The 27,952-nt window shown below is 40.9% G+C and overlaps 1 protein-coding gene across 1 annotated transcript in view; it reads right to left on the reverse strand.

Annotated features, from left to right (window-relative positions):
• Positions 1-4,007: 4,007 nt before the first annotated feature.
• Positions 4,008-27,952, reverse strand: part of ADAMTSL3 (ADAMTS like 3) — a 161,394-nt gene continuing 137,449 nt past the window's right edge. The window contains exons 21-27 of the mRNA XM_079317719.1: positions 22,895-23,975; positions 20,773-20,900; positions 20,282-20,410; positions 9,471-9,653; positions 7,357-7,476; positions 6,392-6,585; positions 4,008-4,112 (exon numbers count right to left, since the gene is read on the reverse strand). Coding sequence (XP_079173845.1) covers positions 4,026-4,112; positions 6,392-6,585; positions 7,357-7,476; positions 9,471-9,653; positions 20,282-20,410; positions 20,773-20,900; positions 22,895-23,975 — 1,922 coding nt within the window. The 3' untranslated portion in view covers positions 4,008-4,025. The remainder of the gene's footprint in view (positions 4,113-6,391; positions 6,586-7,356; positions 7,477-9,470; positions 9,654-20,281; positions 20,411-20,772; positions 20,901-22,894; positions 23,976-27,952) is intronic.

Below are 27,952 nucleotides of genomic sequence, written 5' to 3' on the forward strand. Positions count from 1 at the left end.
GGAGATGCCACAACTTTCTGGGTGAACTGTTCCATTTTTTCCTACATTTAAGTTGAATTCCCTGTATTTAATTTTGTGCTCACTCATCACCCCTTTTCACTCATGAGTTTCTTTAAACCAGTTTCTTAACTCTGGAATAGAAAAGTATTTTATCTTTAAGGAAACTTAACTGACCCTGAAACACTGCTGGATGCTGTGTGGTCTTCAGGCATAACCTCTCCTGGGTTCCTGAATTCATCCAGTGCCCACAAAGGGATGACTGTCTCTACCTCCTTTACTTTGTTTAACACAAAAGAATTTGCCCACTTGTACTGCAGTGAAATTCTGTACTTCTATTTGACCATCTAAAGAACCTAACTTGTAACTTGTTTACACTGTTTACCTCTTTTTTTCATCACAAGAAGAGTTTGTTACTGAAGATCCGTTCTGAAGCTGACAAATAAACTGCCTGTTCTGTGAACCTGCAGGGCGACCTGCACAGCGACCAGAACACTGAAAATTGACACAAAGGGTCAGAGGAGAGAAAAAGAAACAGCCAAGTTACTAAAAACAGAATTACCCTCCATGGGAGTTACCCAGCTGCACAGCCCAAGCCAGGATTTTTTGCACCTTGCCTTATTCAGCCCTGTCACACCTCAGTTTGGATATGGCCTGTCATCTTTTTGGTTCTGTCTGTGCAATTTTGCCAAGACACTGACTTTCCTGCCTGTTCCTAAAGCTAAATCCATTGTCTTCTCTTCTAATGCCACATCCCTACTGCTACAGAATTCTATCTGTAGCTCTGCCCACTACAAACTTGCCTTGCTAAAACCTGTACTGGGAATGCAGCAATAGCAATTCTAATTAATTACTTTGCACATTGAACAGTAAATACAAATCATATCAAGATCAACACAAGTTCTGCATGAAGGAAGAAACAGAAAATATAGAAAAACAGACTTCTGTGCATTCTGTGAATAGAACAACTTCAATGTGTTGTTGAAGCACATTCATTTATCTGTTTTGGGGACTTCACAAGTACAGCTATGCAAACTGTGTACTAATATGACTGCAATAAACTGGCTTGGAAAATCTTAATAGCTTAGCATATAAAATACAGTGAAACTAATACTCTGGTTTCAGGTCACATCTTCAACAAAAAAAAGTTGCTCAGAGAGCATGAAATGAAAAGACAAGATTTCTAATTGACTGGTCTGGAAAGTAATTACAGCCACAGAGCTCCTGCCTGGTGCAAGAGGAGAGATGTGCAGCCACAAGAGGACAGACGCTCGGGCAGCGGCAGGATGGCACTGTCCATGTTTGTGATGTAAGGAGATGCAGCCTGAGGCTGTTACTCACCTGTGCTTCGGGCTGTGCACAGGAGTGTCCTGTGCAGGGTTTCCTTGCCACAGGCCGGTCCCTGTGTGTGCAGGCTGCTGGCAGCAGGGCCAGGGCGCTGCCGTCGGCTCTGGCTTGGTGACACCACAGCAGCCGGCGGCGGAACCCGGAGCCACAGGGGACAGAGCACCCAGACCACGGCCCAGCTGCCCACCTGCAGGGACACACACACACATTACAGCAGCCCTGCTGGGACAGCCAGCAACTGCCAGCACAGCAAACGCAGAAGAACCCGTCCTGGCAAATTTTTGATGGGAGAATAGTTAGAATCAGTTTCTTCTCCACTTGAGCAAGGTCTAAACGTGGTGAACATGGCAGCACAGAGGTGACACTGCTTGTTACCAGAATCTGTGACTAGGTGAGCCCTACAGACCCTGCTGGATGTGACACTCCAGGAGGAAGGAGACTGTACTTTTCCATTACTTATAAAATGAATAATACTAATTTAGTTGGTACTAAAGTGACAGCTGCCATAACTCATCCAAATTTATTACATTAGGATCTCACCAGATAACAGCTCAAGCAGAACATGTTATATATTGATTAAAAGTTGCAAATATTTAATCTGTCTTGACAGCTAGGAACAATACTGGGGAGACAGCAGGTGGTAATACAATCAAGTTGACTTGCTCTTTGCATAAATCTAGGCTAAAAATATAAAATTAACTTTATGCGATATGTGAGAACAGGAAAAAATTTCTATTTTCTTCTGCAATTATTTGATTTTCTTACACTCAAACAGCTTATATCCATTCAAGGAAGATTAATCTTTTACAGTCTGTACCCTTGTCTTTTTCTCCCTTTTAAAGCTGAAGTACTTTTGCAAACATTTGGTGCAGTGCATGCACAGCAAAGCCCAAGTTAAGTAGATACTCAAGGCCCTATATTTGCTTGGCTGTACCTCTTCACTGTGACAGAGAGCAGGGACTAAACACAAGCAAAATCCTTTGAATAATTAAGGGCCCATGGCCACTGACCATGCATCTAAAGCCTTTATAATATGGATGCTTTCTAAAGAGGTGACTTGAGATGAGAAGATTGTGCAGAAATCTGTGAGTGGGAAAATGGGAAGTCTGGATATTTTGCACTTCCCTCCCAGGTCACTAATCCCAGGGAAGGAGAGAGGTTAGAGACACCAAAAAACAGACACAGCTGTTTTCCAGGCATTTGGGATGCTCTTCCTGTGTAGAAAGCAAGGAATATTTCATAAAAGAAAACCAGTTTATATGTTAGCATACACATATGGCTCAAGGCAGAGTTAATTACGTTAGTATACACACATTTGCCTTCCATTGGTGATTACATAAAGCCAAATTAAAAGCAGAACAAATCTAAGCATATAAAAAGACAATTCAGTTCCCATTCTCTTTAGCCCTATGAAATAACCAATTTATCTATGTTGTGGACACTCCAGGGCCAGTGATAATCAGATTATTTAGTCATGCCCTGCAATCCACTGAAAGACATGACCTTGCTCAGAGGAGCCCCAGGACCTCCTGCACCCTCCTGTCATCTGATCCAAATGCTGGAGCTTAAGAGGAAAATCTGAAACTCAAGGTGTGTTTCAAACTATTAATTTGATTTCAGTATTTTTCTACTGGCAGAATGTTTGCTTTCTCTGGCCTGGCTGGAGTTCAGTATCACAATTTAGGATGATCTGGTTTTGGCTGCTAATAATGAAACATAAACAATTTCTCCTGATATACATCTGTTGCCAGGTTTTCTGCATTTAGAACAGAATTTAGAACATAATGGCAAGAGGCACTTTCACAATGTCAGCTAAGGTCTTAACACTTCCCTGCCAACATTTTCCAGTGAGGGACAGCTCCAAAGTGTGTGTATCCCTCACAGTCTTCCTGATAGTGATGGCCAATTCTTTAAAGCAACAAAAAGCTCTTGTGAGGGTCCTGTGAGGTTTTCTGTTGAAAACCTGGGGACACACCCTGCTGAGCTGGAATGCTCAGTGCAGCTCAGATAGTCTAGAGGCATGGTTTTAGCCTTTGGAATCAGATGTTGAGATACACTTGTCTGTGATGTAAATATTTTCAGCCCCGTGTTGACCCAGTGAGAAAACTGGCAGGGAAGGACAGTGAAGGAGCACTGTGGTGAGGGGAGAGATTGGAGAGAAAGGAGGCATTCCACAGAAAACATCTTACTCAGAGCTCTGCTGGCACAAAGGACAGCAGGTGAACACAGAGTTACTCTGGCCACTCTAAACACAACAGGTTTTCCCTCTGGGGAGGCACAGATTCCACAGAACTGCACATCCCAGAGTCCCAGAGAGATCTCCAGCTTAGCTTTGGAGGTGTGGTGTGGTGTGCTAGCAGCAGGACTTGCTGCAGCAGCATGAGACACAGGTGTTATTTACTCAGCTGAGTCAGGTGTTCCCTACTTGCTTGTGATCCATTTCCTCATCTCTCATGCTTTATGGCTCATGATGAATCAAACCCCACATTTCACACTCAGAGCATGAACACAGAAACGATTTCAGGAGGTGGTGAGTGTATTTTAATACAAAGAGCACATGGAAGTAGAGCAGAAGGGGGTTTACCTGGGAGGGCAGTCCTCTCTGTTGCAGGGCTGGTAAACAATCACTGGCTTTTGCAGCTCTCTGCATTGTGACTCATTCACTTTCTGTTTCTCTGAGTTCATGCACTGCAGGCTCCTGGAGCGGGTTCCTGAATGCCCACAGGTGGCAGAGCAAGGACTCCACTCAGCATATTCCCAGGTGTAATCTAAGAAATACAATTGGAAGCAGTGTGAGAGAGGTCCTGTACATTGGAACTGTGTCACATTTTGATTGATTTGGCTCTGTAGGCTGGATAGACACCACATCCTCTGTCAAAAAGCAAATATTTCAGCACTGTGAAAAGGGACCATGAGCCAAAGGAGAATTTAGCTCTACTCAGCTTCCCCTCAAGTTCAGCCCTTACCTATGGAGCCCTCTAGAAGGCAAATGAGATCAGCACATGAAGGGCAGAACCTGGCTCACAGTAGGAATTGATGAGCTTCCTTTAAAACTTTCATAACAGTTTTATACAATGAGCATTAAAAAGAGGAAATTGTAAATCAGGCTCTCTAGGTTTCCTGCTGTTCCACAGCTAGTTTGTCCTGAACAAAACTCATCTTACTCCAGACACCTCACATAATTTCAGGATTTAAGAAAATCCTGTCCTAAACTATGGAGAAGTATTTAATGTAAAAATAATTTGCCACTGAGGCATCTGGCAAGATGAAAAAGGAATTTGTTTTAAAGAGCGTTTTATATTAAAAACCGATCACCTCTAACAAGTACTACCTTTATATTTAGTCAAAATTCCACACTTACCCCTTCTTCCACAATTTTTTTTGACACTTGGTAAAAGATGAAGTACTATGCAATGTTGACAGATTTTTATGTGATCACAGAAGGAGTCAGGTTTTTCTATAATAACCAAGAATAATTGATAGCTACCAGCTGTGTCCACAGACTCACTCTTGCAGCACATAATGAATTCTTTAACTTATTGTTTTTCAATGTTTCCTTATTACTTCTGGATTTCTTAAAATAATACAAAAGGGCCTTTTTCAAAGTAGAAATAGTTAAATTTACTGACTGCAGCTATGATGGAGAGACTGTATTGTTTGTTTAACTAGGATGACACTGCTCAGAAGTGCCCTCAAAATGCCTACTGTGCAAAAACCACCAAGGGAGGTTTTACAGCCTCACAAATGCATGGGTATGGCAGTGATGAAACATTTACTGAAGTGTCAATCACAGTTAAAGCTCAGAACCAGAAAATTGAATCACCCCAAAACATTGCCCAACCTGACTTTAGAGGGGATTGGGCAACCAAAAGCCCAGTCCAGCTGAAGGCTGCAGGTGGACAGTTCAATAATTGGCAGAAATTCTAACTCTAATGGGATCTAGATTAGGACCTAGGGCTTGAACTAGTTTTTGAAAAATTCTATTAGGGTATTTTCTGATTTACATTTGATTTTTAAAAGTAAATGTTTTGATCATAGATTCATCTTATTGAGATTCCTTTGCAAATGTAACTTCCTCCATAATCTCAGGCACTCCAGAATCCTTTTCACTAATGAACAGTCACCAAGAACACTCTCATACAGAGCACAGAGGATCTGATCCTACTGCTTGAGTTCCTTGCAGATCAGTGATAAGCCAAATCAAACTGGTAGATGAAGAGATAAAACATACAGAAAAGCTTGCAGTGTCAACAGATGCTTGGTTTAAATCTGAGTTCCCAATTGTAATTGGGTTTTAAAAAAGAGAACGCAATTATTTTCTAAACACTTAAAATGTTTTAAATGTGACAAAATGTTTGCAGATACAGCTGACTGTCCTGCTGGTACAAGTGGAGGGTTCTTTTAAAATTCACCAATTTTGAAACTCAGTTGCACGTTTTATAACCTACTGATAGAAATGTGTGAGTGCATTGTGCTGGGGAACCCTACAAGACATTCTTGAGAATTTCACATGGAAATCTATGAGTGCAGTGTGCTCTAGCCCAGTGATGTGATTTATGGGGTCTGCAGTAATTAGTATGCACCACCATATTAATTGCAATGATGCTGAATACGAACAAATGCATTAAAAATATTTTATTATTATGAATATATTTTTAAAGATGACCTCAAAGTCAATTTTATTCCAGTTTGGTGGGCTATCATGGAGAAGTTTTTTGAAGGGGAAGTTGATAAAACCTGTCTGATTTAAAATTATTTGAGCAGAAAGACACATTCTCACAGCTTCTCAGATACACTGGGCATCAATAAGAACCCCCACATGGTATATGGATACACATTAATTACCATATCCAACTCTGAGTATGGGCATTGTCTGTTGAGTTAATTAAGACCATTCCCATATATGAAGCTAAACATCTATTTCTGAATTACTCTCAACACAGAAAAGAAGGTTAGTTATCAGGAAAGCCTTTACAGAGCGAAAGATATTTTAAAATTCAAGAATTTGTCATATAATTTTCAACAAACCTTCCTTCTTGACATTTACCCAAACTGACATTGGTTTTGCTCTAGCTGAGGTCCGGCACTGGAACTGTCCAGCAAAGTGACCAGAGCTGGTGTTCACCTCCAGGACACGACCCCCAAGCAGGGCTCGGTACTCCAGGGTCTGAGCCTCCTCCACTGGATTGTCCCCAAAGAGCCACTGGACTGTATTTCTGTGGCTGGGCAGCACTGGGCAGCCTAAAATAAACAGCATTTTAGCAGGTTTTCCTCAAGACATTGAAATGGTTGTGAACAAGTCTGTACAAGTGTGTGACTCTACATAAAGGACATCACCATTCTAAATAAAAACAATATGCATAAATCCACTGAAGTGCAAGGTATGGCCCAAAATCCTGCCTGCCCCTTGAAGGGTATGAGCTCTGTAAGCTGATGTGTACTTCACACTTCATCGCTTCCCTTTCAGTAAGTTGTTATAAATTTAACTTCTATAGGAACAAAGTGGAAGGGGGGAACAATGATTTAAATGGAATGAAAATTTCATCCCAGACTCTACAAATCTAGAGACAAAATAGGTCTCTAATTAAAGATCATCTATCTGTTTGGGAAGGGAGTCATAAATGCAATAAATGAAATTGCTGCATTTTCACTCCACAGGCAGGGATGGAAACAAAGACATTCATTTGGACAGGGAAAAGCACAAACATAGAGCCCAGCTGAATCCCTTCCATTTTTTCAAGCGAAGCTCAAAGAGCAATTATATGGCTTTAGTGTCAGAGTAGTTCACCTCACAATGTCATAAGGAAAGCTATTTTTTGAAAAGCTGAATAAAAAATATGATCTTAATCTAAGGCCTCCTCACTGGTAATTGAGAGCTGAGCTACAATTAAGAAATTCAGGTGGTCACAAACCTGGACTCTTGGGAATTGCAGTCACTTTTTTCACAGGCCCCCCTCTATTTTAATAAAATAAATAAACAATATTAATGAAAAAGCAGAAAAGATGACACACCTATTCTTAGTGGATCACCAGGTACCACACTGACATTTGTACCAATCCCAGATGCCATCAGGACACGCTTTCTTCTGCTTCCCTTCAATAATTGACTGCTATTCTCTGTAAGCCTTTGTTCTGTAACACAGTGCATAAGACCTCTGAGCAAGAATTAAATCATGATGTCAAAATATCCAGCATGCTACTTATGAAGAAGAAAGATAACAGCAGTTTGGAATTCTTTAGGATCAACTTTATTTATGCAGTTAAATTATCTAAGAAATAAACTACATGTGTACAGGGAAAAAAATTATTTATGTTTATGGAAGTTTCTGAATTAATCAATAAATCAATAAATTTATTGAATTTATTAGAAAAATAAGCCTGCATCAGTATAAAAAAAAGACTTAGAGAATGTATTTCCTGTTTTTCTTAACACCATTATTTAGTATTTTATTGCATCTAGAAATTGTAAGAAAAATAATTCTCTCAGTGGAATCTGGCCAATTCCTCTGTTCCATTAGATGGCTTTATGACAAAGTGTTATCATAGAAAAAAAGAAGAACATCTTTTAAAATCTCATTATGCATAGAGAGAACATAATGAATGCAAAGTCAAATGCCCATCACTATAGCAACTCCTCCTTTCTATCATATGCCAGCAGAATAACTGCCAAAAACGTGGGCAATCTGTCAGTAACACACAGCTCTTACCACTTAGTCAACATTTCTGTTTTAATGAATGTACATAACATCTATGACTCTCCTTCCAGAAGGGTTTAAATCTTTTGCTATGTTCTAACTTCTCTGGGTCATTTTACATTGGCTCAACATTTTTCCTCAGTGTGCAAATTCTGTACAAACCCTCCTGCCTGTCTGTAAACACCAGGACAAAAAAAGTCTCCAAAAAAACACAGTGAGGCCATTTCCACAGGCAAAGGACTGGTTGGCTTGTCAGCCCTTAGGGAGTTTTATTGGAAAGGCTGCACAGACTTTGTGCAGACTTTGGGCTGGACTGCCCCTGATGAGGCAGCAAGTCCTGCAGCCAAGCCAAAAATCTGATGGGATGCTTCAGACAACACTGAGCCATGCAGTCTGCAGGTTCTGACAGCAGAAGTCCTCCCATTTCACTGCAGTCTTGCACAGCCAACAACTTGCAGAATTTGGCCCTCTCCTATCCACTCCAGATTTATTTAAACAAATGTCACATGACCAGGAATAGAAACGAAATTTACACTCTTGTGAATAATCTTCCAGTCATGTCATCATAATAATATTCCTCTCTGGAACATCCAAAGTCTTGATGTATCCAGGAAAACTGAAACCAGGAGGGCAGCTTCAGCCTGCACTCATCCTCACCCAGAGGCTCCTGTTATGTCCTCAGAACATCCCCTTGGCCAACAGACCCAACCATCACAACCTGTCCTGGGTGTGAGCCCAAGAAAGGGATCTATCTCTGCAGCAGCACTGGGGGGCTGTGCTGCACTTTGCACAGCACAGGGGTGGGACAGCTCATCTCCAGAGCAAATGATCCATTGACTGCAGTGATGTGCAGGGCATGGTTGCATTATACAGAATTACAGTACTCATCTACTTACAATAGAGGTATTTACATTGAGATTTTTCTTTACATTTTCTATTCTGAGAGCTCATAATCAGTTTTTTTTTTTATTTTCCCCTCCCCTACATTTCATTGACCTCTATATTTAAAAAACAAAACAAAGCACCAAACTCCAAACCCCAAAACCAGCCTTTGCTTTCACTTTCTTGTGTTTCCCTGAAGATTTTCTGAATACTCAAGCCTGCCCCTGTGTCTCTAGTGAGAAGCACTGGGCCCACTGTAACATGACAGTGGATTTAATTCCTAATGTGTCAGGTGCTTTAAGGGTTGATTATTTGTTGCCTGGAAGCAAGAAGATGAAACAATCTTGAAGTCACAAGTCAAAGCATCTGTACCTGGATCCACATTACAGGAAATACAAAAAAGTGACAGATCCAAAGGAGTCTGATGCAATCAAAAATTTCAAATTTACAGTGCAGTGTTAAATATGCCCCCGATTATTTTATGGTTAAGCCTTGGTTATAAATTGGCTGACTTTTGTTATCAGTAAGGAATTCTCATTGAGCACTCACCAGTTATGTGGAGAACAGATGCAGCCTCAGCTTTTCCGAGAGCATTAGTTGCTCTGCAAGTGTATGTTCCTGCATCTCCATAGGAAACATTCCTCAGAAATAAAGAGCCATTCAAAACCAAGAAAGAATTGATTTGTAAAACATCTTTCTTCTTCAGCCATGTCACATTTGGTTTGGGAATGCCTGTAAATGAAAATGAATACATTTATTGTGAGAGATAAGCCATAGGGTTTGTATTGTTAACGCTACCATAGTGTGCAAGAATCCTGAGTTCCTTTGTCATTTCACAGAGTGTGAAAACCTCATAACAACATTTCAGCAAAACAAGCAGTTTTCACACTCACAAGAAAACCTCTCAGTTGTGAGCCCTATTAATAATTCAGCATCCCACTAAGAGTAAAGATCAAAGATTAAGTACTGCAAGCCCAGCTCAAAGACAGTTTTACAGACTGCTGCCAGCCCTACAATAGCAATGTGCTCACTTATCACTGAAAGATGTGACACCACTAAACCCAGCCAGGACCAGCTGATGGAAAGATCTGCACAGAACTTTTTCATTCAACCTGTCTCCCACAAGAAAGGAAGGTCAGAAGGGAGGAAGGAAGATTAAATTTGATATCAAAAATTATGAAAAAAGAAATGGGGCAACAATATTTCTCTTGAAGAAAAGAAAAAAATTAGCAAATACATGTGGCTAATTTATGATAAAAGACTTGTGACAACTCCTCCAAGTAGCAGATGTGATCTGTACAGAGGGTGAAGGGAAAGGAGCAGAAAGAGCTATTAATAATGAAAAGAGGGGTTCTCTTGTTAAGCAATCTCAGTTACTGTGGTACAGAAGCCAAAGGTCTTCATTCCTGCTATAGTGCTTGAACTCTGAGAGCCTCAGCTCTTGCAGATAACTTGTCATTTTCAATTTTTATCAATAAATTACTTTGAATGCTTATTTTTAGTGAAATTATTTTTCCACTGGCAAACTACTTCAACTGTTTTATTTTCCTCAAACACTTGCCTTCAAAAAGAGATTTTGCAAGTTGGCAAATCAGACACCTCATTGATGTGCTCTTGTTGAGCTGCTGCAGCAGAAATGCTCTTTCCAAGTTCCAAAATCCTGGGCAAGTCACTGGGTAAGTTGGTGTATGTGGCACACACAAAGGTGTAGGGATGGGAGAAGTTACAGATGAAAAAATCTTTCACCTGAACCTTTTTTTTCACTAAATAAATTGGTCAGTGCTCACTGAAGGCTCCTCAGCAGGTTGTGCTGCAGGAGCTGACCCCAATGTGGGACATTTGGAAGCTGCAGCCATGCTGAATGCTAATTCAGCCTCCTCTGCTCACAGATCATTGTGCAGTATTACTTTACACATGATGTCTTCATGATGTGGAATGGCCTTTAGGAACAACTTTAACATTTCAATCACTGGCTTAGCACTTCCAATGCACACCTCAAGTTTTTCCTTTGCTGTAATAGGAACCAGACATATTTTTTGGAACCTGCTATTTCACAGAAGGAAAAAGCTCCCCCCACCATTTTGTCTAGAAAGGCATGAGGAGAAACTCTCTGCATAATCACAGATTTTATTCTAGACAATTTAGCAGCTGTTCCCTGCTTTTAAACTCATATAGAATTGTGTTTTACTGAATAAAGCTGCATAAAACAAGATCTGCAGACTGCACAGCAGCCCAAAAACCAGGTTGTTGAAGTTTCTAGAAGAAGCTTTATGCCACTTTGAAAAAAAACAGCTGGAATTAGGATGAGGTCTTGGTTTAAGGGTCTTTTTTCCATTTTACCCAGATTTCTGGCTAAAGTGTGTAATTCTCAGACATTTTTCCTATACAGTGTACTTTCCACAGCCTTTCAGGCAGATATACTTACTCTGCAGATGGGCTGAGAGGTGGTGTGAGGGTCTGAGCTGTTTCACTCTAAGGGCCTGAGGTTTGCAGCCAGACTACCCTCACTGGCACCAAAACCCAGCAGGCCAACCAGAGCCAAAAAGAAGCCAGAAGCAGCACAGCTGAGATGGGACTGAAGTGAAAAGGTTTAAAGTCAAATTCCACAAAACACAAAAATGCTCAGAATGGTTCAAATTTAAACTTTTAACCTGAGCCTCTATCAAACATCAGCCTAATATCACCTCATGATAGTCCTCCCTCTGCTCTCATGACAGCTTTTAGAAATGGAGCTCATTCTCGGGATTTAACTAAAGTCAAATATTTTTTCTTTCAAAGGGTTTATATCCTAGTGCTATCCCAGAAAAACTGCTATGTCTCTATTCTTCTATGTGTGCCTCATTCAGAGACACACAGAGCCTTTTAAAATGTGAACTGGAGTTCAGTTTGCAGAAGACATCTGCAGAATAGCTTTGCCACTCGTTTTAAGTTCAAAACTGGGTATCTGTCACACACCTTAAACTCAAGTTATAGCAAATGATTCCTCTTTCTTTCTCCAAAGAGCTGTATTTGTTCCTCTTTAGGGAAAACAAGTGAGTAATACCACACACACAAGTAAATCAGACCATTACTCAAGTGAATAATGTGAGCAGACAAACATAAATTGTAGGTCTGAGGAGAAGTGCAGACAGAGCCCTGCACCCCAGGCCAGCAGCCAGTCCAGCTGTCATGCCCCAGGAATCCACCCAAGCCACCTTAGGGGTGCTGGCAGTCAGAGATAAAGAGCTTGTGAGGAGGATCCATGGAAAACAAAAAAAAACCAGTTAAATAGATGACATCCAAACCACCACAATGCTTTACACCGCACTGCACACTGCTGTGCTCCAGCAGCTGCTGCCACATGGACACCCTCAGGGTGCACCCAGAAAGGGGAGCTCTTTGAGCTCAAAACAGCATAATCACATAATCACAGCACCCTGCACTGTATTTTACCCTAAACTATCAAGGAGTAAGATTTTTATCTAGGAGTTAATTATTGTTATATGAACTGTGTGCTGAGCCCCTCTGAGCTGGCCTCTTCACAACCATTTTAAGGACCCTTCAAGATTTTGCATCCCATGGTTCCATTTATTTCCTAGCCTGTGTTTTAACCAATGGAAACCAATTCACTGTCTGAGAGAGACTGGGAAATATTGGACTATGTGCTTAAGGACAACTGGTATTTGTAATTAAGCTCCTTCACTGACCTCTTCACTGGCTTTTGGTTAGGTTGCCTTTAACAGTATTTAGGCAAATGCTCAGACTGAGTCCTGAGCTAAGGAAAAAAAAAAAAAAAGATTGCTTTAGAGAAGAATTCAGGGACCTATTACAGACTGGAAGAGAGGAGGACTCTGAACCCTCTGCAGCCAGGACACAGCTCTGTGCCAAAAATCAGGGGTCTCTAACCCTGCCTTTTAGGGAAACCCAAATCTGGAGGGCAAAAATGTGCTATAAAGCTTTCAGAGTTGGGCATCCAAAGAGACACAGTAGAGAAACCACTCAGAAAAAAGGCTGATATCTCCTAATAGACACCCTAGAAATAGATTAAAGAAATAAAGCTGGAGAAAAAGACATCCCTATGCAGTTCCTTCTCATTCTTGGGCAAAGCAGCACATGCAATCAAGCTCTTCTGGACAGCTTCACTTTATCTGTATGTTCATATGGCCAGTGAAAAACCCTTTTCTGCTGTGCATCTCATGAGAGACAGAGTTCCTGTTTATATTTTCATTTCTGGAATTCCTATCAGGAGAAACTCTTACTGTTAGAGGACACTTATAGTTTTAGGGTGTGCAGTTAGTTTTTTGCTTAGAAGTACCTTGCTTAAGACTCCATCTCCTGATCCATCACAACCCCAGCATGCACATTTCCCTTGTGCAGAGATTCAGTGCTGCTTCTTTAGAAATTAGTCTCCTTATTTACTGTTTCTGAGATAAGATTTCCCCTCCCTACTGGTTTGCAGCACTGCATAGAGCTGAGTCTCTTCTAGGAGCTCCTGGGAGAGAGCAGGCAAAGCACACAATTCCCACATTCCTCTTGTGACAAGGCTCTTCCAGTTGCACTGTGAATGAAAAGCACCAATTTTCCTACACAGAAACTGCCAGACAGAGTTCAAGCATACTATCAAAATCAAGAAAATGTTCAATTTTTTTTTCTAGGCAAATAGTTAAGGTCTAAAACCTCTGTTTTACCCTTTAGAACTCATATAAATAAAAACCCCAGAGTTTCAAGCAGTTTTCTCATCCAAGTAGAAATGAACCCAAGCAAAAATAAACCAAAACCAAGTTGTTGCTTTATTTTTTCTTCTCTTCCCTTGAAGAAGCTGAAATTACTCTTAAGATTTGGGGCATATTTGTAGGACTTCATGGAGGATTTTGTCCTGTGCACAAGGTTGAATTTTACTGCAGATGCTTGACTCTCACTTACTTAAGGGTTGATTTACACAGGGACTTTAAATGAACAAAAATACTTCTCACACTGTCTTCAGGAGCCTTTTTTCATTACAGAATTGTAGCAAGAACACTTACAAGCTGAATAATTCCTGGTTAGATCCCCAGTATGAAAAGAGGAGGGAGAAGAGGGAAGAGATGGTCTGTAGCTGAGGATGAGATCAAAGATTCAAACCCCCCCAGGCTCAGAATCCCCCAGTGCAGTAAAGATCCCAGTGATTCAAATGAGAGATCTATCACTGGATCCAGAGAGTAGCAGAATCAGACAATTCTATCCTACAGCTCCAAGTCAGGAAATCACTTAGGCATGAGACTAAATCCATCCCTATCAGGGAATACAATTAAACACATACTTAAAATTCAGAATGGCTGTAATTGTCCTTCATGAACAAAGATGCATTCCTGAACTCAGACCTTCTTAGTCTTAGAAAAACCTTGAAAATGCAAATCTTACTCTTGCAACGGATCTAAATCCTCTTAAAAAGTTCTTCTATAGACCTAAGTGGCTATAAAACTTTAAAATTAGTTTAATCTATTTTTCTGACCTCAAACACAGGTTATTTTCCACTAGCACTGGAGCAGCTCTACAATACTCAATGTTCCATGAAAAAAGTCATTTTCCACCATGAGTGGCCCTGGGACAGCAAATGTTATGGAAAAAAACTCTAGCTCCGGATGGGACTGCAAAACACGTGTTTAAAAAAAGAGAAAAAAAGGAATCTGCACTATAGGGTGCCCTTAAAATATTCAGTGTTCAAAAACAAATTTCCTCCAACTTTGAAAGCCCTGTGAAATATTACACACCATAAAAACCTTGGCCTACTAACTACTTGCTCTCAAACACTGGATATGTCTTCAGAAATTTTCCCCCCAGCTACGTAGAATCTCATAAAGTATTCTGAATTTCCCATTCAAGAGCAAGGCAGAACTGTGCTGGCACAAGGCACATTTTGCTGCACTTCACTAGAGCTTTACCTTATTTCAGAGGCTAAATTTGCATGTCAGCTTTCAGAGGAAACAATTCTGGGTCAGCTATGTACACGCAATGAATGTGTGATTATTATTTACCCTGCACCCACTGACACCTCCAGTGCATTGAGCATAACCTACAAAGCACTGGTACACCTTGGTATTTTCTCCAGCAGAATTCTCAAACTGCCTTTATATTCATCTGAATTATGCTTGGGCAATCAACTCCTAGTGACCCCTAAAAAGCCTAAACCTGCTGCTACTGCAATTAGCTGTGTGAATTACCTGTGTGAATCTTGCCAGCTTCACCAGTGTAAACCAGCATGAGACATTCTGGCACTCTGTGTGACCTGCCCTCTGACACTGCTCCTGCTCTGAATCTTTCCTGCTTACTACCAGCCATGCAGCAGCCCCTCTTCCTAGGTGGTAGCAGCATCTGGCAGGATTTAGGAATTCTTACCAACATCTGGTGACCTCCTTAGACAGGTTCCCAAAGCATAGATCCCTTCCCACCCCACTCTCGCTCCGGCTCTGTCGGGTTCTGTTTAGCTCTCTGGCTGTCAAAGAGAACTTAATCTTTTTTCCAGCTGTAGAAGTTTAAGGCTAATATTTTTCAAAATCAGGCATTTAAAATAAGGCAACTATATTTAGCAACTAATGACTGCTAGAGTGAATTCTGCATTCAACCCCCAACAAAGACTGGGTTGGTGTGCATTTGGGCATTTCCACAATCCAGCATTGTCAGCAGAGACTGCTTCACCCAGCTGGTGCAATTATACTTTCACTTTACTGAAAAATAGTGCTGCATCACCAGGGACCCCACTGTACCATCAGACATTTATCATCATAAAGTACATACATACACATGGACTTCCTCAAAATAGAATTTTATCAGAAATCAAAGCACTATACAAGAATTGCTACCCTTAGACCTGTAGTCCATTTAACTCTGCACTTTCTGTCCTACAATGGGCACCTGGGGATCTGTAGGCAGAGTACAAATCTCATGGTATTTATTGAATAGCCCTTCCTCAGCATACCTTCCTACCTTCCAGGACCAGAAGTAGCCTTTAGATCATGCCTGTTTCCTCTACTGCTCTTCTCTCTACCTCTTCCAGCTCTACTATATCATTTTTGAGATGAGATCAGCATGTTGCAAACAGGATTCACCACAGCTTTAAAGAATGGCCAATTTATATTTCCTATTATTTCATCCATTCCTCTGCTATTAGTTTTGATTTGGACAGGACCCAGCAAATGTGCTGATGTTCTGTGGAGTTGAGAACCATCACTGTATAGACCTTTCTCTGACTGTCAGTCCTTCAGGGACAGCATTTGTCTGCCTTTAAGGTTCTTTGGTCTATATGTATATTTATTATGCAAATATCAACTTGGAACATCCTTTCAGCTCAGCTAGCTTTTACATGTTACTTGGATCATCATCCTGCTGTAACTCTTCAAAGGGAGGTCTAGACACATTAGTCTTTATAAATCTTCATTTTCACAGTTTCAGTCAAATAACTAATCACATTCCTTTCAAGAACTTTTATAAAAATGTTGAGCATCACAAATCTCAGAAGAGCCTTTGGGGCACCCTACTCTCTCTTCACTGTAAATTTAACCACTTGTTCCTCTCAGTCATTTAATCAGGTGCTAACCACTGAGGCAAACTCTTCCTTTACATAATTAAGAATTTGTTAAATTTTGCGTAGGCAATTTCTCAACAGCTTTTTTGCAAACTGAACTAGGAAGTATTTGAAAGTTTACCTTACTCTAACATAATCCATTTTAACCCTTCCTGAATTAGGAATTTAAAGGAAATTTCTTTTCAAATTAGCAAAACTGAGAGAGAGAAAAAAAAAAAATCAGCCCTGTAAAAATGTCAATTTATGGATTTCTCCCCCATCTTGCCCAGGGCTCTATCTGCCTCAAAAATTAGTGGAAGGCTCAGGAATATGTTTTTATAGAGACCTAGTAGGTCTCAATGTCCCAAAAGACACCCAACATGTGTTTGGATGAAGGTTTCTTTGGACTATGCAGCCAATCTTGCCCTGACCCTCAGCAATACTGCCCTTCAGTTCTGGCAAAGTGTATCAGCTACAGACCCCAGGCACACCCTTCAGTTCACTTATTTCCAAAGGGATTCAGTTTTCAGGTTCCAAGAGTGTTAAAAGACACAAAGCAAAGCACAATTAAGCTTTTGAACATCTTTCAGTTCTTTCTGCTTAAACCTGACCCAAACAAGAACTCTAATGAAGGTGCACTTACTGCAAAGAGCATAAGAGCATAAGATTTCCCTTCTATTATACTGATTATAAATACTGTCATTCCTTCATCATAAAATACATCTGTACACACTCCTTTAAACTTCTGAAATCTGCTATTTACATCTTTTAGAACATACAAAAAAAAAAAAAGAAATGAAGAGGCAAAATACTATGTATTAAACGTCTATATTTCTTCACTGATGTCTTCTAAAGGGGTTAAGCATAGAAGACAAAGAACAGCATCACAGTTACATTTGGAATAGTGTGGGTAAATGAAGCAACAGATGGAAAAATCAAAATCTTGATTTTTCTGGATCTGTTTCAAGTTCCAACACTGACAGCAAGTACTTGGTCCACCTTTGTGAAAATCCTGTGCAAAAAGATATAACAGGCTTTGTGTATTTCTCACAATATTTTATCAGTATGTTATTATTAGAGAGCCAAAATGTATTCATAGGAATGCAGAATTTGGATGAAGGTGCAGATTCTACTTTTCAAGGCCTTTTTGCCAAGATATTTCAGAGCTGCAGAGAGAAGTGTAAACAGCCTCAGCTTAGTGTGTGTCACTTCCCTGCTCCCACCAGCAAGTGGCAGACAACGCCCATTTTATTCACATTTCCACTTTTCCCCCTACTCTGCTTCAACTTAGAACTTTCAAAGTTTTTACAATAAATGGAGTCTGACAGCTTTAGTTTATTTTAGCAATAATCACAAGGCGGTTTTTTTCTGCAAATACAATAAATGTTATCCAAGAGCAATTTGGAGCAATCAGTATTGATATTTATACCATGTGTGTTGATTGAACAGCTCTTGGCTGTAAGAATGGAATATGAATCCATCCAGAATGTATGAATATCTTCTAACGTATGCTCGTGTGGGAACTGTAAAAGGGAGTTCATTATAATTAGTGGAAAATAGTCTTGTTATAAACCAAAAAGAGAAAAGAAAGAGATACCATCAGTTTGTACAGTTCAGCTAATTTTTCTTATTCTGTTCTTTGATGCCCTTCTGTTTACTAGGATACTCTGGTCTTCAACAAGTCAAAAGGCTTTTTTCAATCTCAATATGATTTTTGGAGTGAGAGAAAGGCTTTCAAAAGGATAAAAGAACCAAATTAGCAACAATGAAAAAGCAAAAACGTGTACCCAAAAGGCCAGCACTGCACAAAACGTTAAACTTCACATCTTCAATAGGTCAGTTTCTTTGCAGAAGAAACTATGGATTGAACAACTTCTAAAAACATCTTTTAGGTTATTTGTTTTACAGAAAAATACTCTGAGTTCACTGCAGCCAAGAAATTTAAAAGTAATTTAAGAATTCTACTGCTGACATGGCACTAATACTCTTCACACACACGGACACTTTATTCTTTAGGTGGTTCTTTTTGTGGAGAACTGTTCTGGGGGCTAGCAGGAGCCCCAAAGACCAGATGTGACACCAGTGAGAAATCTGCATGAGTAATGTCTGTGTAGAAGAATCCTGAATAAGCTCCTGGCAGACCACAGTGAACACAAAGACCCATCCAGAGATGTTTCACTCAGTGAAATCACAGGGCAAACACATCCTCTGCAGAGCAGCCAGGAGCAAGGGCAGTGAGGAAGAGGTGCTGCAGGTCATGCCAAGGTCTCCCTGACTCTACAAGAAGGGTCCTCTTATCATTACATTTTCAGGTCTGATCATTCACATCATCTTTTATCAACATTCACAATGAAGTTCTCATCCTCCTAAACTGCAAATGGACATATTTTTGGGTCCCACCTAGCAGACAAATGTATCAGCATAGGGTGCTATTAAATTCAATCTTCTGAAGTCAGTGGTTTATTACTTTCCATTAAAGAAAGGAGAACAGGAAAACTCTGCTTACATCATTGCAAAAGTTTTTCTGCTTCTAGACTTAGTGACATTTTAAGACATGCAAGCTCTATTTTATTCACAAACAGTAATACTTACTTCCTTGGCAATGACAGGAAATAAAGCAATTAGATAAATCATTTTCTAAGTCAACACTGGTGTCTCAGCATAACTAGAGTTTGGCTCACCAATATATACAATTCTAAAGCATTTGGAAATCTACAGTCCCATGTGAAAATATTAATTTATATTTAAATTGCTAACTGCTTACCCATCCTAACCATATTAATATTAACAGTGTGACATGAACTCTCTGCTGAATTTGAGATGTAGGTCAGTTATACATGGAGTTGCCAAACTATAGCTGGAAAATATTACTTCATCAAAGAATTAGCCTTGGTACAATGGTGAATAGCAGAGCCACATGTCCTAATACATGTCAGCCTGGCGCCACTATTGTATGCAGAGCTATTTGCATATATATATTTCTATCACTACCCTGGTTCAGTATCAACACCCTCTGATATGCATTTCCCAGCACATAAATGTGAGCAGCAAACTCTGAGGCTGCTCTGAGGTTGTTCTTTGCACTCACTTGCAACGTTCGTGGTTATTTGCACTTTCACACATCATCTTCACAAAAGGCTGAGCTCAGCTTTTAAATGTCTGACAGAATATTGCTGCTGTGACTGAAATCTTACATTTTAAACTTCACAGATAGCAATGGTAAGATTAAAAAGAAAATAGCTACCTTTCCAGCAAAGGGTTATAAAACAAAAATGAAGCAGTGAACTGCTTAATGTATGTTAATTTTGATTAAAATTATTCCTCCTCCACAGATGTTGAGCTAGAAAATATCTGTATTCTCTCATAGCTAGGAACTTTTCTTTGTTTCCTCCCTGCAGCTGCAGACTGATGGAACTAAAAGGTGAGTTCACTTCACCATCAGGTTTAAAGTTCTATTAGGCTGTGGCTGCATATTTCATTTTCAGTTTTAACAATAGTCTAGACAGATGTGCATCTCCAACAGGGTTAAGGAAATTCTTTGATGAGCAAGTCAGCTGGCCATGCTCACTATTGCAGCAAGATAGCCCCACACTCTGGTGGGCTTTAAGCCCTAGATCACTTCTTGGAAAGGAAGCTCATTTAAAGGAAACCCTGAACATACAGATGTACATGGCAATTGAAGTGACAGGCAGAAAATAAATAGGAGCGGTGTGGGAGATATGCCTAATAAAACAAGACTAATGATCAATGATTTTCTGCCTTCACTGGTAATTTATTTCAAGATATAAGGTAAATTTCTGACTCTTACATTACAAGCACCATCAGTGCAGTTCTTACTTACCTTTCACAGGACATTCAATCAAAACATTTGCTCCAGATCTTGTCATGATTGTACCTCCAACAACTGCTGAGAAACTGCTGGCTTCCAGATTTGTCATATTTAACACAGAGGACAAGATGACAGGCACCTCTTTGAAATGAAAGGGATAGTAAGTTTTAAAAGCTTTATTTAACTTCTAAACATAGATCTTGTGTTTAAATTCATCATGTTTGGAACAGAATTCAGTCCGCAAAGCAGCAGCCAGAAAAGACAGGTGGGACAGACACAGGCAGACTGAATTCACACCTGTTGTGGTTTTAGAGCAGCAAGACCATCTTACTGGTGCCTATTAAATCAAGCAGAGTTTCATGGGTTGCCAATAAAATAAACTATTTCACATTGCAGTGGGCATGGGTGTTTATATACATATATATATTTGTCCACACATATGTGTATGCATATGTGTGTGTGTGTGTGTATAAGAGCCTGATTTTGTGGAATGCCACTCCTACCTGCATGCAACAGCAGTGATGTTTCCATATCAAAACCAGAGTCATTAACAACCAGGCATCCATAGGTACCAAGCTCCTTTTGAGTGGGATTCCGGATCTGCACTTTTCCAGCGGTGTCCAGGATCACCCTGCACAACAACCAAGGAAATACAAGGGTTACTACCTGGGACAAACCCAGCTGAATCCCCTTGAAGTTACAGATCCAGCAGCAAAGCTCCTTTTTAGGAGTCTGCAGTCCCAGCTCTGCCTCCTCTCTGGTGGCAGAAGGGAGCACTCAGGGATACACAGGGAGAATTGCTCAGATCTCCTACAGGGCTGTGTCCTACTTGCAGCCCTTTGAAGGACAGTGCATTTGCTACCACAAACCAGGATCCCCTGGGAACCAAAGTGTGAATAAATCAGAATACCACAATTAAAAGTATTAGGCTTGGCAAGAAATTGATCTCTCCAGAGCAAGCTTGGTTTTCAGCAGGATTGGGGAATTCACAAATCTATGGCCTGATCTGACTTTCAAATTACTCTGAGGTTGGGGTTGTTGGAGCTAAAATCTTCCACCAAAACCTCACAGGTGTCTTGAATACCTTGCCTGCCCTCTGAGGGGCAAAGTATTAGAGAGTCAGCATCACAGGCTGGGAAAGAGGAAGAAAATAACTTTTCTCCTCTGTTACCTTTATCAGCACTAAGTTACATGACTTGCCATTACACTCAGCACATCCCAAAAACTTACAGCTGGTGTTTTCCCACACTGAGTACAGTTACATAATCGTTTAAGTAAAAAATAATATTAAAAGTAATTGTGTCCCAGCAAAAAAAGCCACCTCATGCATGGCTCAAGCACATTGTTCTTTACAAACCTGACAGATAAAGACCATTTGCCTCCTCACATTCTTTCAGATGCAATGCTATTAACATCACTGTTGGGTCTACACACATATATGCAGATTTGTGTATAGGAAACATTACTGGGAAAAAATTAGGAAATAAACCTGCTTTGCTAATACATGCCTGTAGTGCAAGAATACCAGTCTGGGCTAAAATTAGGAAGAAAACATACTCCTGAATAAACAAAACACCATCATGTCCACAAAAATCAAAGTATCACTTGCTACAAATTAATGGAAAATTATGCGCATTTCACAAAATAAACATAACTGGTGGGAGCTACATGGTTCCAAAAACATTTGCACTTTTTAAAATGGCTTAGTTTGGGTGTCTTTGCTTTAATTGATAGCCCTGCAGAAGTATATTTTTCTTGGCAGTGCATTTAATCAGTTAAATATGTTGAGAAATATCCAAAAGCGCCTTTATCATTTCAGAACCGGTTTTTTCATTACTCAAGAGCTAGCTATAATTCCAAGAGGCTCACACACAAAGTTAATGTTAATATTACCAGTGAGCTTCTAATTTATCAGCACTGAAGTAGTGTTTGCTCAGTCTTGAGCAAATATCTGATTGTAACAGCTTGCTATACTCATTTGTCAGCTCTCAAATGTGATGGTAATACAGGTTCTCTATTATTCTGAATTTCACTGTCCTCAACAGAAATATTTTGAAGTATTGAAAAGCTTCCATAAAAGCTCGTATTTTTCTTTTTCAATTGAAGTTATGCAGCTGCAGTAATACCTAAATAGTGTGTTGAAAAATGGTGAGGGTACTAGTGATATTTTCCCTTTATAAAATGAGTAAGGGCTAAGACTTCTTTTCATCTATACCATGGCAGATGTTTTTAATGTGTTCCCAATGTATTTAGTATCTGAATGAATCCAATAGTGTCTCTAATTTGAGGGTAAATCTGCTCTTTTTCTGACACAGCTGAAATGATTAAAGCAGATGAAAAAATAAAGCCAGGACATCCAAAACACTTCACCTTATAAAAACAGTGAATCCTCCCATGCAGTATCCTGGAAATGGCCAAACACTTGGATGTCAGTAAAGCCAAACAACGTGACAGACACTTGAAAGAATAAAAATAAATTACTCAACTAAAAAGATGGAAGGCCCAGTGGCCATGCTTATCTCATTTTTACAACTGCATGTTCTAGTATTGCACAGCAGGGTGGATTTTTCCGTCGATAGCGACATAATAAGTCATTCAAAAGTAAAAGAGAAGCTATTCACTTACTTCGCAGAGGCTTTTAATGTCTCGCCATCCTTTGTCCAAGTATATTTCACTTCACTAATACCAGCTGTTTCACACAGTAGATTGACAGCACGAGTATTCTTGGTCAGAAAAACTGTATTTCCAATTCGTACAGTTACTGTTTTGTTGAAGGAAACTTGAGGAATTTCCTTTTGCCTCATAATAACTGGAACCTTCTGGTCAAACATCAACTTATCAACCGTTTTTGTGCTGAAGCGTTCAGATTCGTTTGGCGACTTGCCTGTGAGTTTCGAGGCAACTTTCTCATCCTGGGCCCCCTTCCATTTTTCAGCAGTTGGTCGTGGAGGCCTGGACAATTCAGCAATCAGCTGGTAGATGAGCTGGGACGCCAAGTCATCGCTGAGCTCGCCAGTGTCAATGAGCTGGCTCATGTTCCCGAGGAGCTCCTCGAAGCGCGCCGTGTCCATGCTGAGGGCGCCCTGCAGAGCCGCAGCCTCCAGCCGCCTGCTCCTGAACTCCCGGGAGCTGAACTCTGCTGCTGAATTGCTCCCAAGGCTCCCAAGGTTCCGCAGGAACGGCTGGTCGTTTACTTGCCTGTCGCCCAGGTACAGCTCGTTCTTCTTGCTCCACATCTGCCACATTGTGCTCATCTTGTGCCACTTGGCGCCAAGGCTGTTGGCCTCGTTGTGCTCGGGGCCGCCGCTCTGGCCGTGCTGCTCTGGGAGGGCCGGGGGCTCGATGAGCCTGTTGTCGGTGCCGATGAGCTTGAGCACAAAGGTCTCGTGCGCGGAGCCCGCGATGCAGCGGTACGCCCCGATATCCGCGGCTTCCAGGCAGTGGATCTTCAGCGAGCCTGACTTGGTGATGCCCAGCCTTTTGGAGTTTTGTAAGCGCTGCCCATCTTTCTCCCAGCGGATAAGGGACTTCTGGAACCTTCGCACGGGGCACTTGATTACCACGGATGTTTTTGGGAGTAGGTAGGCTCGGCTTCCGATGGTAAAATTAATGCGTTTCTCTGGCCTTGTCTGAATATAAACTCGGTGAATGCTGACAATCTGAGGTCCGTGGGCAGGGAACTTTGCTGGAAGCTTGGGCTTGATGTCTGTAAGAAAACAATGTGTTGAAAAGCATCTAGTCGTTGGCAGTCATGCTTAGAAAATTTGCCTTTCACAGAATGCTTGAAAGAGCTTTTCATGACTTTGTTCAAGTCAGGCTGCAACGCACAGAGCTTTTATCCTAGTCACAAAAATGCAGAAATATGAACAACATGAAACCATAACATTCCCTTGCTTCGGCCAAGAATTCTATTGCTTCTTCCCCAAATCTCACAACAATAAAAGGATACAGGCAACGTATACCTATGTGAAGGATGCAGATAGTGCACACATATATGAAAGGATATATACACGTATTATATATTACTTCATATACACGTTCCTATTACGGTTATATTTCCTACTGTAGCCTCAGAAAGGCTAGGCATGATGGAAATGAAAAAACTGAATTAAAAAAATGTGAACACATTATCACTTTCCCCACATTTAAGCACTGTTAAGTGCAGAATGACCTAAATAAAACAAAATCTATCCAAAATGTAAGGCTCCCCTCGACTCTTATTTAAAATGTTGGCCGGCTGTGCTGGTTGCCTGAGTCAAGCCAAACTGATAGCAGCGCAGGAGGTGAAAGAAACAGTCAGTGAAGACACAGTACATGCAACAGGCAAAGCCACCCTGTAATTATAGGCTGAGGGTAATTCATTAGGGTTGAAAGATGAGTTGCTGACAGCCTTGTGCCAAGAAAGTGGGAGGGAAGGGAGAAATAAGGCAGAATTTTGAGAGGCTGAATATAACAATCAGATGAATTGACAAAAGCAGGGAGTAACAGCATAAAGCTTTGTGCAGGCTGGGTATACAGACACTGGGTATCATGGCTCCTCCCGCACACAACTGCAGGCACCTGGATGTGGAAGGTTTCCAGGGAGCTGGCTGGATGAACACCAGGGGCAGGCTCTCCCAGCAGGGCTGGGGAGGCACAGGGGCTGCAGTGTGTTGGATGCTCTGTGCTCTCACTGCTGGCAGCGCCGTGCCCGCTTTGATCAGAGCTCACCTGGCTGAGAGCAGCGTGGAGCAAAGCGCTGCAGCGGCGAGGGCAGCACCCCCAGCCCTCCAGCAGGGCAGATCAGCAGGGGAAGAGCCAGGAAACGATGATGTTGGGGCTAGAAAACAGGCCAGCTGCGTTCGGTGACCCAGCATCTTGGGATGTGACACAGAGAAAACTCAGAGCCCGCAGAAGGAGCTGATGAGTCAGGAAATGGACACACAGATCACAACACTTCTCAGCTCTTCTGACTGAAATCAGCCCTGCTTTTCCACTTGGGAGGTACTTAAAGGAAAGGACAACTGCACTGATGGCACACAAATGATACCCAAAAAGCTCTGTATACATGTGCTACAAGTATGTTGTGAAGAAATAGGTGAAAAGCTAAATGCTTCAAGCATTCAATAAGTGTGTACACTATAGGAACTACACCCTGGAGTGCGTTCTTATGCTTATAAAACAAAATGGTTATTTTCAATGTTTTGGGTAATGAGTTCAGACCTGTGGGGATATCACGGTTTCATAATTACACAGCTTTTAAATTGGGATTTGTTATCCAGATACAAGGTTCCCTCAGCCATTTCACATGGTACAACAATTCAATTGTTTTAGGCACTCAGTTTACTAAAATTATTAAAGTAGCGTCCTGTTTTTAATCAGTTATCGAGCCCCAAATATTCATTTTCAGGGAAGGGTTCCAGTATTAAATCTTCCATTTCCAAAATCCAGCTTACAGACACAGTAAGTATAACTTTAAACACACAAATTAAAATACTTTAGGCTGTGGTCTGTTTACACTAGCTATTCCAACTTAGAATTAAACCCAGTGCATACTTATAAATATGTTAACAAGTCTCATCCATTTCATTTCTTTAAAAAAGACCACTAACTCTCATTAGCAGCTCAACACTAAAGGGTGTGTGCATTTTTACTGGTGACTGGTGAGCAGGGCTGAGAGTGAAACAAAGTTCAGAGGTGTGGATGGCAGGCTATATAAATACATAAGGTCATATGAATGTATGAGGCCATGTAAATATGCATTCTCTAGATCCTTACTGTCATTCAATCTTGCAGCTGCTGAGGTAATGGACTGTTTGGGAGAGTAAAGGAAAATCTCTGGGAATATGTGCTGGAGCCATTGGACCTCATTATCACCTGATACAAATCCATCTGCATCTGTGACCTGTAATGGTCCTGAACAGCTTCAGCTGGGTTTCAGATCCTGGTGACCTCAGGGCTAGACTGGTGTTATTTCCTATTTCTCAGAGCCCGGAGTCAGGAATGTTTCTACTTAATAAGCACTACTAAGTCAGAAAACAGCTACGATTACCAGTCTCAGGGCAAAAGACTAAAATGACTCAGCATTGTCATGAGACAGTAAAAATTATACTCATCTGAGCCACAGAAGCATCACTTTGAGGAGGGAGATTTAGAAACTGCTCTCCCCAACAGCACTCACACCACGCTGCTCCTCACCCACCCACATCACTCTGTGCCTACAGCCACGCTCTGTTCCTGCCTTCTGCTCAGTGCCCCTTCAAGGCAGCCTCAGCCCAGGGCTGCAGGAGGAGGAGATGCCTCCTGCATGTTCCTGGGAATCCAAAGCCTGCTGCTGTCCCAGCCCTGGCTCCTTCTGCAAGACTAGACAGGAGCTGCAGGTATGGACCAGCCTCACACCTTCCCCATCCTCCTGCTGCAGGGTGAAGAACCACCAGGCAGATCTGAGCTGCAAAGGCTGCCCTGCTCCAGGGGGTGTGGAAATGGAGGGAGAGCACAGTGATTCTCTTTAGGACTTTGGTCTGCACCCATTCTGGCTGATGTTGTCCCCTCTCAGCCCCGTGTGCTGCTCTCTAGGCACTGTGCTGGAAGCTGACATGGTAACATTAATATCAGTCTGAGCTAAGCAATTCACAAACCAGCCCCACTGCCATTCAACTATCCACAATTAATTAAATTCAGATAGATATGCAACTCAAAATATTTTATTAAACCTTATGCCAAGGACATTCCTGAAAGTCCACAGGGCTTTATTTAAGTGGAGTTTTGAACCTCAGGATTTTGGCATGTTAATCTGAAATGCAGGCCAGGAAAAGAAGTTTCATATTATGTATGAATCAGTAATTATTCTATTTCTTATTTTGTTTTGTGAATAATTTTCAAAGCAAAGCTTCAAAATGTATAAAGTAGCTATTTCTTCACAACACCTTGAGTTGGGTCAAAACATGTCTATATCTGACCTGTGATCACAGCCAGGCCATTGATGAAGGCTTTTTGTTTTCCCCCAGCTCAAAACTAAAAGCTCTTTCTTTTTTTTCCCCCCTGTCTTCTCAGCACCCTGCTCCCCAAACCTGCAAACCAATAATCTCCTTTATGAAGGAAGGGGAGCACAGGTTCAGACATAAGGAACTTGCGTTTAGATCTGCCTATCCTTAATAATGTAATTGAACATATTCTGTATCAGAGAGGTTTTTCCATTGCTGTTAAACTCATAATTAGTGCAACTTCCATCAGTATCATAACCCAATTGTGCCCAAAATGTACAATTTCTGTAGACAAACCTTCTGAAAAGATTCTTATATAGACAGTAATAAAACATTAGATTTTTTTAAGAATGTCTGTACTGTCACCACTCCTGTGCAGCTAATGAGGCCAGGATTCTAATTTTTTCAAGGAAAGATAGAAATTATACTAAAATTATTACTGGCACAGAGTTTCAGGTTTTGAATTCCACCACGTTAAGCAAAATGTCCAGTGTAATACAAAGGTACAGTGAAAAGACAAGGCAGCAGAACTGGATTCTTATCTTTTCTAATGTCCTATGTAATTTATGTTAAATTTATGAATTTTTCTTCCCCCCCCCACCCCCACTTGGAATAGTGTAAATAATAAAGGACAAATCAGATCAAATTGTGCATAAGAGTGAGGGTGAGAGGTATATAACATATATATATTAACATAACATATATTCAAAAACTACTTCTT

Source organism: Erithacus rubecula (assembly GCF_903797595.1).
Source record: "Erithacus rubecula genome assembly, chromosome: 14".
Lineage (NCBI taxonomy): Eukaryota > Metazoa > Chordata > Aves > Passeriformes > Muscicapidae > Erithacus > Erithacus rubecula.